This window comes from Mandrillus leucophaeus, unplaced genomic scaffold, assembly GCF_000951045.1.
Source record: "Mandrillus leucophaeus isolate KB7577 unplaced genomic scaffold, Mleu.le_1.0 Scaffold1194, whole genome shotgun sequence".
Lineage (NCBI taxonomy): Eukaryota > Metazoa > Chordata > Mammalia > Primates > Cercopithecidae > Mandrillus > Mandrillus leucophaeus.
The window spans coordinates 502,367-516,249 of NW_012100254.1; the positions used below are offsets into that span (position 1 = coordinate 502,367).

At 41.4% G+C, this 13,883-nt stretch overlaps 2 protein-coding genes across 5 annotated transcripts in view; one reads left to right on the top strand and one right to left on the bottom strand.

Moving 5' to 3' along the window:
- PFKFB2 (6-phosphofructo-2-kinase/fructose-2,6-biphosphatase 2) overlaps positions 1 to 13,883 on the bottom strand; it is a 47,112-nt gene that overhangs the window by 23,677 nt on the left and 9,552 nt on the right. For 2 of the 4 annotated variants that reach the window (XM_011966978.1, XM_011966960.1), the window contains exons 1-2: positions 3,947 to 4,065; positions 2,467 to 2,568 (exon numbers count right to left, since the gene is read on the bottom strand). In XM_011966978.1, the coding sequence (XP_011822368.1) occupies positions 2,467 to 2,551 (85 nt within the window). In that variant the 5' untranslated portion in view covers positions 2,552 to 2,568; positions 3,947 to 4,065. Of the gene's footprint in view, positions 1 to 2,466; positions 2,569 to 3,946; positions 4,066 to 7,675; positions 7,830 to 13,883 lie in introns of those variants that run through there. The other 2 variants (XM_011966987.1, XM_011966969.1) reach the window with 2 other exon arrangements.
- On the top strand, positions 6,096 to 13,340 carry YOD1 (YOD1 deubiquitinase). The gene is made up of 2 exons (XM_011966949.1): positions 6,096 to 6,599; positions 7,570 to 13,340. The coding sequence occupies exons 1-2, from the start codon at positions 6,257 to 6,259 to the stop codon at positions 8,271 to 8,273; spliced, it is 1,047 nt and encodes a 348-aa protein (XP_011822339.1). The 5' UTR covers positions 6,096 to 6,256; the 3' UTR covers positions 8,274 to 13,340.

The window sequence follows — 13,883 nt, forward strand, 5'->3', positions numbered from 1 at the left end:
TATTTTTTTTTTAGTAGAGATGGGGTTTCACCATGTTAGCCAGGATGGTCTTGATCTCCTGACCTCATGATCCGCCCACCTCAGCCTCCCAAAATGCTGGGATTACAGGTGTGAGTCACCGCACCAGGCCTTCCATTTCTGCTTTCATAAGCCCTGAAACCAGTCCTCTGAGCACCTTAAAGGCACCTTGGCCAGTAGCCCCTCTTCACCCCATCCCAAGAGCAGTTGAAGTCCCAGCAATGCTCCTTCGGAGGCTTTGGCTCCCTAAAGTCATTCTTCAGCCCTGAAATCCTCAAGCCCAGTCACTTCCCGGAGTCAAAATTAGCCAACACAGGTGTAATGAGCAGCAAGGGGACAACGGTTAAGCTATTAATAAAGCAGCTACTGATGTGAACACTAAGCAGCCAGGGGAACCAGCTCCAAAGTACAGCTCCATAGCAGAGGAAAAGGAGGTAAGTTAACACATATACTCATAACTTTATTTTCTCCTTTGACTATGTCTGCAACAGTCTCACAGCCCAACTGTGACGTGAGGAGAGAATGAGGTAAATAAATCACAGTGGCTTTAGGAAACCTTCTTCTTCTTAGAGAAGAAAAAGGCATTTAGAGAAACTAGAGCTTGCAAAAAGAGATCAGAGCCCAGAGCAGGAATTAGAGTCTAGAAGACAGGAAAGAAACCAGGGATTACTGCTTCTTTGACTAATTGAAAGCCCTCAAGGCAGATGAACTACTAGAGTTAGGAAAGCAGGTAGAACAGATTCCTACCATGGAGAAAAAAGCAAATTAGAAGGACTGACACAATTATCGACTCTGACCCCCAGCCCCCAGCTTTTTTTTGGATCAAGCACCCTAGTAACACGAGTGTACCTCCCTGTAAGGGGTGCATCCCAGATCCCCAAATCTGGGTTACAATATTGTCAAACAAAAGAAGAAAACATTTTTTACTGAAAAACTAATTCTTCACTGGTCTCTTTTAAATAGTGAGCTTCCAATACAGCATTTGAGTATGATTCAATATAAACATTTCAGGAATAAATACAACAGGCAGATTGAGTCACTTGTGAAAAATAGCACACATTGGCTATATGCTCAACACTCTTCTGAGTGCCTTCCTACATTTAGTCATTTAATCCTCACATCACTTTTCGGGGAGATACTGTCAGTATCTCCACTTTTAAAAGGAGTAAACTGAGGCATGGAGAGGATAAGCAACTTGTTTAAGAGCTAAGAAGTCATAAACCCAGGATTCAAACTCAGGCAGTCTGACTCCAGAGGCTACACTCAAACATCATGCTATACTAGTTATTTCTCATGGGGTATTCTGCCCTTAGCACCTGGCTTCTTGACCTGGCAGAGAAAAGAGACCCTAATTGTAGACCCTAACTCTGCCAACCCCAGTATCATGTCCAGCCAGCTGCTTCTGTCCAGCAGGCTCCATGGGTGCTAGGTGAAGAGAGATTATCATTGTCAATCATAAAAGTGACAAGGGCATGACATCAAGGTCGAGGCTCTGGGAAAAGCTTTGAACATGAGATGATTCCTGGTCTCATGCTGGTTGACTGTTTCCACCTGCTGACATACATATAACTGACTTGACTAATTGGTTATATATACATATATATATATATGTATCTCCACTGATGTGAGAAGAACTGACAGAATTCCACAGGAAAGGTGCCATCCAGAAGCAGAGGCAAGAGTTAGCATTCCTTGAAGTTCCCCAAAATATATGGGGAACAGAGTCCCAGACCTTTTGGGGAGCTATGCAGCCTATAATGACGCTTAGAAATACAGATGCATGGGGACAGGAAATGATGCTTCATCTCCTCGCAAACCCTCCTGCTGTCTCTATCTAAAAGACAAGCATGGAAATGCTCAGGTGAAAGCTGTCCTCAAAAAAAATGAACCTACAGGGAAAATAGTTTACAAAGTACAAAGCCTAAACCTGTGAGCAAGTAAGATGCCCAAGACACTGTGAGAAGCCAAGTGTCAGGGCTCATTCCCCTGAGGCCTGAAAGAATGAAGCCAAACAGCACTGGCTCCCATCTGTAATTTCTACAATAAGCAGCACTCTCCCAAAATTTAGCCCAACAGATAAAGCTGGTAACATTACCAGCTCTAAGTAATTCCTGCACCTGCAACTGTGTCTTACTCATTGTGTGTACAATAATGTTTGTTCTAACTTCCATCAGCAAGCCAGTGTGCAAATGTCCCAGGAGACAGAGATTCAGTTAAAGAAAGCAGTAAGAAACTGCTGGACTACACCAGTAGTCTAGCCCCAAGAACAGACATTTCGCTAAGTCTACTTGTTTTAGACAGGACATTCCACCCTGGAGACTTTGTATTAAATTTCCATGTCAAAGAATTATTTATCCCTCCCACCAAGCAGTAGAGTCTAGGATTATAACTATATTCCCAAGATAAAATGCTGAGAGAGAGCAGTCCCTCCTCTCTGCCAGAACTCACAACATTTCTTCTCTGACATTCGAAGATTTGGGGTTTTAGTTTCATAGCTGTTGTTGTTCTGTTCTGAGACAGATGCCCCAGACATGGCAGCTCTTCAGATGTCTGAAAGAGAGAAGTAGAATGTAAAAAAGGGAAGGGGGAAGAAGGAAGACATAACTTAAAAGAAAACTCATTGGATCCGTGTGGTATAAGTAAAAGCACCCTGGGCCAAGAGTCAAGTTCAGTCTTGTTTCTCCCAATTAGCAGCTACTTCTCTAGCCCTGTTTCCTCACCTATAAAAAGAGTAGCGCTAGAACCTTACATTTATCTGCTGACTTACGAGTCTACATTTACAAACGTTATCTTCTTCAGTCCTTCCAATAATCTTGTAATTAGACAGATTTTGCTACCATTATTTCTTCTCCTCCTTTTACAGATTGAAAATTTGAGATTCATCGGATTAAGTGGCCTGCTCAAGGTTTCATGACCTCAGATTCTAGTTTTAAGAATCTGGGCAGAGTAGTGGCAGCAGTTGGGGTGGGGTGGGTTATGAATAGACCAAGTTCATTACCAAGAAAGTAACTCCAATCTAATGGTAGGGCTGTTTCGAAAAATGTGGGGCCGGGCACGGTGGCTCACTCCTGTAATCCCAATACTTTCGGAGGCTGAGGCGGGCGGATCACGAGGTCAAGAGATAGAGACCATCCTGGCCAACATGGTAAAACCCCGTTTCTACTAAAAATACAAAAATTAGCTGGGCGTGGTGGTGCGCGCCTGTAGTCCCAGCTACTCAGGAGGCTGAGGCAGAAGAATCGCTTGAACCCGGGAGGCGGAAGTTGCAGTTAGCCAAGGTCGCGCCACTGCACTCCAGCCTAGGGACAGAGCCAGACTCCGTCCAAAAAAAAAACAACAAAAAAAAGGAAAAATGAAAAAGAAAGAAAAGAAAAAAGTAAAAAAAAAAAGGAAAAATGAAAAAGAAAGAAAAGAAAAAAGTGAGGGACGTGGGAAAATCTCCAACATATTCCCTGAAGGAAAACCAGTAACTGGACCTCAAGACAGCCCTAGCTAGCACGTCACTCATTTCTCCTCTGGTGCATTCTCAAGCCCTGCTCCGCACCCTCTCCCTAATTACCTCCGGGACTCAGTCTAAAGAACACCGGAGAGCTGAGGTGGTAAATGACTTCCCCAAGGTCACCTCGGGAAGAGGGGTAAGCCCTGATTCGAACTGGAGTGGGAAAGTCCTCAGCTCATGCCCCCAATTCAGACAACAGGGGGCTGGTGAGGACGGAAGGTCCTGCGCCTTCAAGAGCCTTACACGATTCCTTCACTGACCACACAAATCCTCCAACCCAAACACCGGCTCTGGCTCCCGGTCCCAGAACGTCCGCGCTCCCTGCCATGCCGGGCGACCAGTACCTCGCCCCGCACTTCATCCGGGGGCACGCAGCCCCGGCATCCAGCCCCGCTAGACCCCACCCGGCGCTGCGCAACTGTGGCTCACCCTACGATCTCTCCTAAGATCCCCCCCTGCCTTGGCCCCGGCGCCTCCCCTGTAACACTACCGAACCGAGCCGACAGCTTGTGGCCGGGGCCGGCGCTACAGTAGCCGGCAAATCATGTGAGCCCGTCTGGCCCCGCCCCCTCGCGCGTAGGTCCTCACCTGGAGAGAATCATCCACCAATCGGGCGCCTGCAGGGCCCAGGGGGCGGGGCCGGGTCGCAATCGCCTACGCGGGCTCGGGAAGGCTGGTGTAAGTGGGAACCAGAGAGATCACAAGCACCCGAGTTTCCCAGTGCCGCGGAGCCTGGTGGCATTGTTGCTTGGTAACTAATAGGGCTGGGGGCGGGGTTAATAAAAAGCCTGGCTTTTTTCTCACTCTCGCGAGAGTGGACTATTCAGTAGGCGCCTTGAGAGGGGGTGTGCCCTTTGAGTGACGAGAAAATGCTGCAAAGATTAACGCTCTCATTACTGAATCCCAACAGAACCTCGTTAGATCCATAAATGGGAACGTAAGCTTTAAAGATGTTTTTGCTAGAATAAACTACCACAACACTTGATCTAATTATGCCTTAGGGTGTATACATACCCCGTTCCACAGGTCAGACGCTGTAACCTAAGAAACTCAACCACTCTCATCGTTGAACCAGAAGCTTCCCTGGACCCACCCATACACCCCAGTGGAATTTCTTTTTTCTTTTTTTGAGATGGAGTTTTGCTCTTGTTGCCCAGGCTGGAGAGAAATGGCACGATCTTGGCTCACCGCAACCTTTGCCTCCCGGGTTCAAGCGATTCTCCAGCCTCCGAGTATCTAGGATTACAGGCATGCGCCACTACGCCCCCCTAATTTTGTATTTTTAGTAGAGACAGGATTTCTCCATATTGATGAGGCTGGTCTCGAACTTCTGACCTCGGGTGATTCACCCGCCTCGGCCTCCCAAAGTGCTGGGATTACAGGTGTGAGCCACCGTGCCCGGCTACCCCAGTGGACTTCTAACCGCTCCTACCTTCCCTCCTACCTACCCCCCAACTCAGGCTGTATCATCTGTTGTAGTGTCTTGAAGAACCAAGGAGGAAAATTGCACCAGCAGAAAAAAATTGAGTCATGAAAGATGTGAAAAGATAGAAACATTACATATCATTTATTCAGAAGCAAAGTCTTTTACAGTGGAGGTGAGTTTGGACCAAGTGAACTACACTTTTCATAGTTGCCCCAGCGGGCCCGTTTGATGCTTGATAAACCCACTCTAGACAAGTGGGACTTGCTGTCTGGATACCGGCTGGATAAAGAACAATGAGTATAGATTTCTTGGAAAAGAGACATATAAATTCAGGGATGTCTTTATTCCTCCTTCGCCTGGGAATTAAACTCATTCTTCCAAAAGTTCAAACAGTTATCTCCTCTTTGAGACTTTTTACAACTCCCAGAGTGCTCTAGTTGCCCTCTCTATGTCTATACAACTCTGTCTTTATTCTTTCAGCAAGTATTTGTTGAACATTTTTTATTTGCGATTCACAGTCCTGGGTTCTAGGCACACACGGTTGAAAAGGTACACATAATCTAGCATTATCACGTTGCTTTGAAATTCAGTGGCTGTGTGTCTCACACCCCACCCTGTCTCCCAACTGCAATCAATACTTGTTACAATGAAGGCAGGAATGAAGTCTTCATATTTGCATGCCCAGGAACTGAACTGGAATCTGATGACACGCACTACATGACTCCTCCTTACACTGCCACCACCTGAATGAGGCAGCTGCCCTGGGCCCAGATGCTGACCTCATACTGTGCTTTCTGATGTGGCAAATAGACGTTTTCAAGCAGTCCCAGGGAGGCAGAAAGGCCAGTCCTTTGGCCCCTGGAACCTCAATGAGTCAATGTTTAATGCAGCCACGAGTCTAGTCACAAGTATAATTGTTTTTGACTGGTCCTTTGACTCAGTGACCATTCCTGGCATTCGTTTGCGTTGTGAACTATGATTCTGTTTCTCCTAATGTAGTCTGGGTGTAGCGTGGAAGCCCCAATTTAATAATTTCCGACCTCACTTAGTGCAAGGTCACATTCCAAGCTCCAGAGCTTCATTAAGGAACTCCTTCCCCCGCCCTCTTTTCTTAAGCATATATGCTACCGACGCGGAGGGCACCTCACTCGCTCTACAAGTAGCAAGACCCGTTGTCCTTTAGGAATACGGAGGTTTACATCTTCGTTCTGAGGGTGGGGGAAAAATCAGTTGTCACTTTAAAAGAGTTCGCGCTTAAGGCAGAAGCCGCGCCGAAGCGTCGCGAGAACTGTAACAACCCGCAACTTCTCGCGATGTTTGGCCCTGCTAAAGGTCGCCATTTTGGAGTCCACCCGGCGCCTGGTTGCCCCGGCGGCATCGCTCAACCGGCTGCCGGGACCAAAGCTGGTCCCGCGGGTGTCTGGCCTGTGGGCAGCCGGACCGACACGATGTGGCGGCTCCGCTGCAAGGCCAAGGACGGCACCCATGTTTTGCAGGGGCTGTCCAGCCGGACCCGGGTGCGGGAACTCCAGAGCCAAATTGCCGCCATCACCGGGATCGCCCCCGGCGGTCAGCGAATCCTCGTCGGATACCCTCCCGAGTGCCTGGATCTCAGCAATGGGGATACCATTCTGGAAGACTTGCCCATCCAATCTGGTAAGGAATCAGGGCTGGGGCCAGGGAAAGTCCCGGGAGGACGGAGAGGGGCGTGAGAGAGAACAGAACACTAGTCAAGGCAAGGTGGCTGTGGGTCGGCGGGGGACTTTGAGGCCTGGGGCGAGGATAGATCAAAGAACAGAGAACTCTGACGGGGGCCGGGGCAAGTGTCTAGCAACTCCTTGTCTTGACACAGGGTTGAAAGGGAACCCAAAGCCTTGAAGTCCCCCTTCCCCAATCCGCTTTCTGGTCGGCTTTGAAACTATCCCATTTTGTTTTCCGTCGGCGTCCACAAAAATATGAAGAAGTAGGGCCTATTTTCTCTGTCCTTATGTCTCTTTTCCCCTGTATCATCGATGAGATCTCAAGGATGCAGGATTTTTTTTTTCTTGGTTCATTTTTGCAATCCCCTTCATAGATACTTCGTTTGACAGGCATACTCATTTTCGAGTCAGCTTTTAAACACCCACTGAAAGCCCTTTCAATTTCTAACCAGTAGCAGTTATTTTTGTGCCATATCAAAACTTGAACATCAGTGTTTATAATTAAAAGCTTTCAGTTGCTGTATCAAGGACGCTGTAAACACTCAGAGTAGATAAGTTCCCAGAGAAGGAGACCCCCCTAGCGGCCTACTCTGTAGTGAGCACCTTCTGTAAAATACTGTATAAGGAAAGGAAATTTTGTTTTTGAAATGTATCTTTTTAGGTAAGCTTAAAGTTGTTTACTCCAGACCCCTTCACTAAATTGGGATGCAACCTGAAGTGTCTTTGTTCTTTGTTCTTTTTTCATCTTTATGAAAATTCAGTGAACAAAGATTGTTACTGGTAACTTATTTGCAAAGCTGTCTTCTCTTTAGTAACCCCAGTTTATGCTTTAACTCCTTCAGTTTGTAATTTACAGACTTGGCTAGTGAACACTCGGTTTCTTCTATAATTTCTCTGCAGATCGGGATTTGTTTTATTTTTAACAGGTGACATGCTGATCGTTGAAGAAGACCAAACCAGGCCCAAAAGTTCACCTGCATTTACTAAACGTGGTGCTTCTAGTTACGTCAGGGAAACTTTGCCTGTGCTTACCAGAACCGTGGTCCCAGCAGACAATTCTTGCCTCTTTACCAGTGTGTACTATGTCGTCGAAGGAGGAGTCTTGAATCCAGCTTGTGCCCCTGAGATGAGACGCCTCATAGCACAAATTGTAGCAAGCGATCCGGACTTCTATAGTGAGGCAATACTGGGAAAAACAAATCAAGAGTACTGTGACTGGATCAAAAGGGATGACACTTGGGGAGGAGCAATAGAGATATCGATTTTGTCCAAGTTTTACCAATGTGAAATATGTGTAGTGGATACACAGACAGTAAGAATTGATCGTTTTGGGGAAGATGCAGGATATACCAAAAGGGTTCTGCTTATTTATGATGGCATCCACTATGATCCACTTCAACGTAACTTCCCTGATCCAGATACACCTCCTCTGACCATTTTCTCCTCTAATGATGATATTGTTCTTGTACAAGCACTGGAATTAGCAGATGAAGCTAGAAGAAGGAGACAGTTTACTGATGTCAACCGCTTCACCCTGAGATGCATGGTATGTCAGAAAGGATTAACTGGACAAGCAGAAGCAAGGGAACATGCCAAGGAGACAGGCCATACCAACTTTGGAGAAGTGTGATCTATGCATGAATGAGGGTTGAAGTCTACTACCTCACAGATCCAGAAGGCTCTGGGTTTTCCAATAAGCTGTCATAACCCTAAAGAACAAAGGACACAATGCTTGAACCATCCTTTTGACTTAAAACCACTAAGACACTGAAATTCCTTGTTAAGATTAAAATTAGTGTGCAAGTTTACAGATGTGTGTCTACAGTGGTAAACTGTACATACATGCCTCTTTCTGCTGGAGTGACAGAATAGGTGATCCTTGCCACCTACTGACACTGACCTGAAGATTGAGATTGAGTATTATAAACTAGCACCCAGCAGCTTTAACTTGTAGAAGAAAGCATCACATTTTGGGTAATGTGGAAGGCCTCCTGTGAGTCCTCTGGACATTTACCACAGTGTCTCCAGTAACCGAGTCTTTTTAAAAACTCTGAATGAGTTAAGTTTCTAAATTATGAATTGATTCATCAAATGAAGATACTCAGAATTGTCCAAACTGATTTTATATTGCAATTTGGTACACTTTATAAATGTGTGCTTAACCACTGATAAGTACATCACAAGCAATTTTTACAGGGATGAGTCTCATCCTTGAGAATGTTATCACAAAACAGGAACTGATTGTGCCCTGTTTAAGATCTCTAGTGTATAAAAAGTAGAATGTATGAGGGAAAAGGTGCCTGAGCAGCTTCCTGAAGCTTTAAAAGACCGTTGGCCTCGTGTTTTAATGCAATTCATGTACTGCTCTTTGTCACATTGGATAACATTTTAAAGTTAAGCAGGGTATTTTTTTAAATTGGAAATTCCTTGAAATTTGAGTCCTCAGTTTTTTCTTCATTTGCATAAAGATTTGTCTGGGGGGATTTAATTTTCTCAGCTTTTTGTTAAGAGCACTTCCTCCAAAAAATTTTTTTCAAGTAATAATGCTCTGCTTTGGGTTGGTTTTTGTAAGATTTTTTGCACACCTAAACAGTGTTTGCTTTTGTGCTAGCCTTATCCCTCCACTAAAGTTATTTTAAATAATTTCACATTTCTGCAAATTAGCACTTTGCTTGTCTGCAATCTTTTACTTTGATTTTTGAAGTTTTAAAGTAATTGGAGTAATACTGTTGAATGAATTTGTTTCACTTCCAAAATAGGAAAAATTGTAAATCCTTGCCTTATGCAGCTTTCTCAGAATTCTGCTTCTTCCTAATACTAGATGTGTAGCCATTTGCTTCGTGGACTAATCCGCAAGGCACACCCTCTAAAACTTAGCTTCACTACAAGATCTTCCAGATAAAGTTTTCTACCTCTTAATTATTCTGATCAGGGATGCTAAATTATAATTTGTTATGTATTATCTCATATAATGTGAAGAGGCTTAATGTTGTGAAGTTTTGTTATTTTGGTCTCATTTTTTATTAAGTATCTCACTTAGAAAATCAGTGGTATACTTTAAAGCACTTGGATCTTTTTCAGCATATCTTCCTAGCAAATGTTTTAAAATTAACATTTACTTTTAGCACTTTCACTTGGTGAAGGTGGCCATATAAAATTAAGGAACATTTGAACAATATAGGAGAAAAGTACTTTTAAGGGACAATTCACAAAGTATGTTTGAAATTGTCAGATGACATTTCTTGAGTACCTTTTGTGTGCATAGTTATTTTAGACAATATAAGCTGTTATGATCAGTATAACTTAAAAGTGTTTAGTTTTCTATTTTACTGAGCCTTAAAAATAGCACTGATAAACTTATGATACTTAATGTTTGGCAATCATAATATGTTCAAATTAATAGGATTGAAAATCTCTCCACACCTGACTCTCATCTGGTCTAGATGGTTTTGGTTTTGTATCTTTTTTATTTCTCCCAGAAAATATTAAATTTAAAACTGTAAATTAAGAATATACCACTAGATAACAATTATCAAATTGAGCTTTATGCATCGTTAGTCAGAATGCTTACCTTCCTTTCTTTGCGACTTCAGGAGACAAAGTTGACATTTGCTTACTGCAGCTGTAGATGTAGAAGTTTATTCATGCAACAAATATTTATTGAGTAATTTATACTGTGCCAGGCATGTTTTGATATGTTTCTGTTGTATGTTTTGATATGTTCCAACATAAGTTTCTGTCACTTTAAAATTCAGTATATATTTTCTACAGTGGGTAAATTTAACAAATGGAAAGGAAAATTAAACCCCTTCATTGTAAGTGCTTTGTTTACATATTAAGTGTCAAGTATTCAGGGGATCTTATTTCATTCTATTTTATCTGTCATGTAGGTTGTCCATTTACCAGTTGGACACAGATACTCTGTCAAATTCCTTTCAAAAATGACTTTAATCTGCTGAAATTTAGCACTAGTACTTTAGTGTTCTGATCATGGAAAATTCAAGATGAAGCTTTATTTGCGGACCATCTGATTTAGTTATTAAGCATTAAAAACCTAAACCTTTCCTCATTCTAAACTCAAGCTTTAAAGCCTCACAGAATTTACAGGGGTTTTTTGTTGTTGTTGTTGTTGTTGTTTGTTTTTTCATTTTTTACTGTGCTTATTAAACTCTTGAAATTAGTTATTAAAGGGAGTAAATTCTCATCTTGGGAATTTTGAAAATCTGTGGACTTATAACTTTCAGGAGGAGTAAATGTCTTTAAGTTTTGTACTAGAGCAGAGTGAAATCCTTCTTCCTATTCATTCAGTTTTTGCCTGCCATAGGGGAGGGTTTTTTTTTTTTTTTAAAATTAAAATGAGGACAGTTTATATCAGTGGCAAAGTGAATAAAGACCTCACTTTCCCACCCCACCCTTCTTCCTTTCTTTTACTCTTCTTTGGATTAAAGGTCAGGTGTAGTGCTATGAAGATTCACTCCTGAGTAAAGTGATTTCAGAAGCGAAAATTGAATATACCTGGAAATTTTGTGATGTGTTAGCCAAGCGAAGATATTAGTGTGTTACATCTTTTGCTAATGGTTTGTGGTTGATTTCTTCATTGTTTCCCATGAAATTAGCATAGTCAGGTAGTACCCTTGAAGCTTGACTGCTGGTCAGTTTGACCCTGTTTTTAACAACTAATGTAGTCATGCCACTTGATTATTCCATGAAGTCCCAGCAAAATAATAATCAGGAATTAACTAACATTATGTTATCTATCTAATTTGTCTGTGGCCCCAAATGCCCATGCCTAACTTGCTTCTCCAGTTTATTCCTTCTGTGTAGGGATTAAAACGTGGGTGTTGCAAGTTGCCCTAAGCTAAACATAGTTTTCTTACATCTTTTTGAAAAAAAATGGAATGGGAAGTATGCAAGATTAAGCAACAGCGATTTTTTTTTTTTTTTTTTTTTTGACGAATCAGGTGACCTTCCTAAACATACTAAGAATTACGTTCTTTCATGTGTTGAGACACATTTAATTTGTTTGCAGCACTTTAACAAAAATATGGAATAAAAGTTTACATGTTGGCCCTCTAGGGATCTAATTAAGGACATTAAAGTACAATTCTTGAGCTACTATCCATCAGCTCTTCTTAATCAAAGATTGCCATCAGTATAGAGTGTATCTAATGGCACAGCATTCTGGTGTTTTGATAACAGTAGAACTCAATTTCAGTAACTATTAGGAGCATGGTCTGTGCTCTAGCATTAAAAATGTTATTATAATGTGAATATCTTGTATTCATTGTACAATGCAGTATTCAAAATTGTCCTTGTAGTGCAAAGATGACTGATAATTTCTAAAAGATTTGATCCTTAAAACTTGTTTGTTTCCAAGCAGACTTATTTTAAGGAAACTGATTTTTGAGTCAGAGGCCTTAAAAGTGTCATATACAAGTGACATCATTTTAAGTCCAAAGTGAAACACTCGATTTGAATAAGCTAGTTTATTAACTAAAGCTGTTTTGTTATGAAGTGTTACAGTATTTCAGCACGTCATTCAACATAAAAAGAATATTAAATGTCCCTGGTGTGGGAGAGTGTTTATTTTTCTCAAAATTAGCTAGCATTTTGCTTACAGTGCTTTGAATATTTGACTTAAAATTATTATTGATGTTGAATTGTAGGGTGCTGATTTAGGTCTTGATTCACATACATTTAAAGGAGGTTGGTAACCCCCTCATGGTAGAGTGAAGGGAGAAAAGGGCCAAGAGGACAAAGTACCACTGAAAAAGAAGAGATTGTCAAATAGATGCATTCCTAGTCATGAATTATGCTTTTCCAAACATTTTTAAAGCAATGCCTTTGTGTCAACTCAACCCTTCTTCCCCATTTCTTATCATAGAATATAGCATGGCCATAGGTGAAAAAGCTTGTCATTAAAGTATGAAACCATGAATTATAAGCATTTTGCCATGATGCCCTTTTATACTTACGTTTTTAAAAGTACTAACCAACATACAAGAGTTTAGGAATAGTGAAGATATAATTTGATTAAGTTGTAGGTAAACAGAAAGGATAATCTTAGGCTCAGAATTTCTACTGTGATTACGAGTCTACTTTATAAACTGGTATAGGCTATGTAATTAGCCCGTAAGTTACTTAAAGGACCAGGGGACCTAATTTTTGTCAGTTTTCCAGTCACATTGGTGCCATTCAGGACTCCAGCTGTTTACAGGAAATATGTACTTAGCAGAGTAGTATTTTTCCTTGAAAAAAATTTAAATTCAGCCTAATTACAGAATGAATATGAATAGCTTGTGAAAAGGGTTAGAGAACAACAATATTCCTATAATTTCTGTACTAATTCAGTAGAGACAGGTTCCTGATGCAAAAATAAAACCACAAGACTGTCAAATTAGAGCTTTAGAATATGACTTGAAAAAATAGGGATGGGCAAAACAGCGTAAGAAAATATTTTTTCTTAAGATGGACAGTGTTTTCTTGTTTTAAAAATGTTTTGCCTATTTGCCAGCATTTTTTGAAGTAATGCACTGCTGCTACCTGGAAGATGTCTAACTTCATTTTCTACAACTCTTACGTGATTTTGCCATTGTCATTAAGATGCATTGATTTTATTTATGAGGTGTATGACTTTGAATATCTAAATGCTGTATTAAGTGACTTGTTTCAAAGGAATAAATGAAGTGAAAACATTGTTGTTTTGAGTTTATTTTGGGATCAGGGCAGAGGGCCAGTGAACAGCTATTTTACTCAATATACATGTTATCAAAAGCTTACCGCATCTTTACCAAAATCTGCCTAATATCACCATTTAGGCGGACTCAGTGAATGAGATAGGAGAAACTAAGGTATTTCTCCTTAACGCCGAAAGGCATTTGAAATTCCCATTCATTGACTAAATTTTTTTCTAAATCAAATCCTGCAAGTTGTAATTCAATATTTGTTGCTGACAAATTGTCAATGTGGAAAGGCTTAATATTTCTTTTATAATAGACTGCAATCTTTGTGAACTTAATCTGTTTGAAAATAGCAACATCACTATGGTAGGGTTTATTTCATCTTTGGTAGTGTCAACATTTAAACATGTATTTGAAGCAACACTGTGGCTATTAGAATTGGCCAGAGTTCAGGTTCCCTACCTAAACTAAACTACTTACCCATTCTTTCACATTGAAAGCTTAAAAATTAAGGAAGTGGAACTAATAATATCTAATCAAATTGTACAGCAGCATAAAAT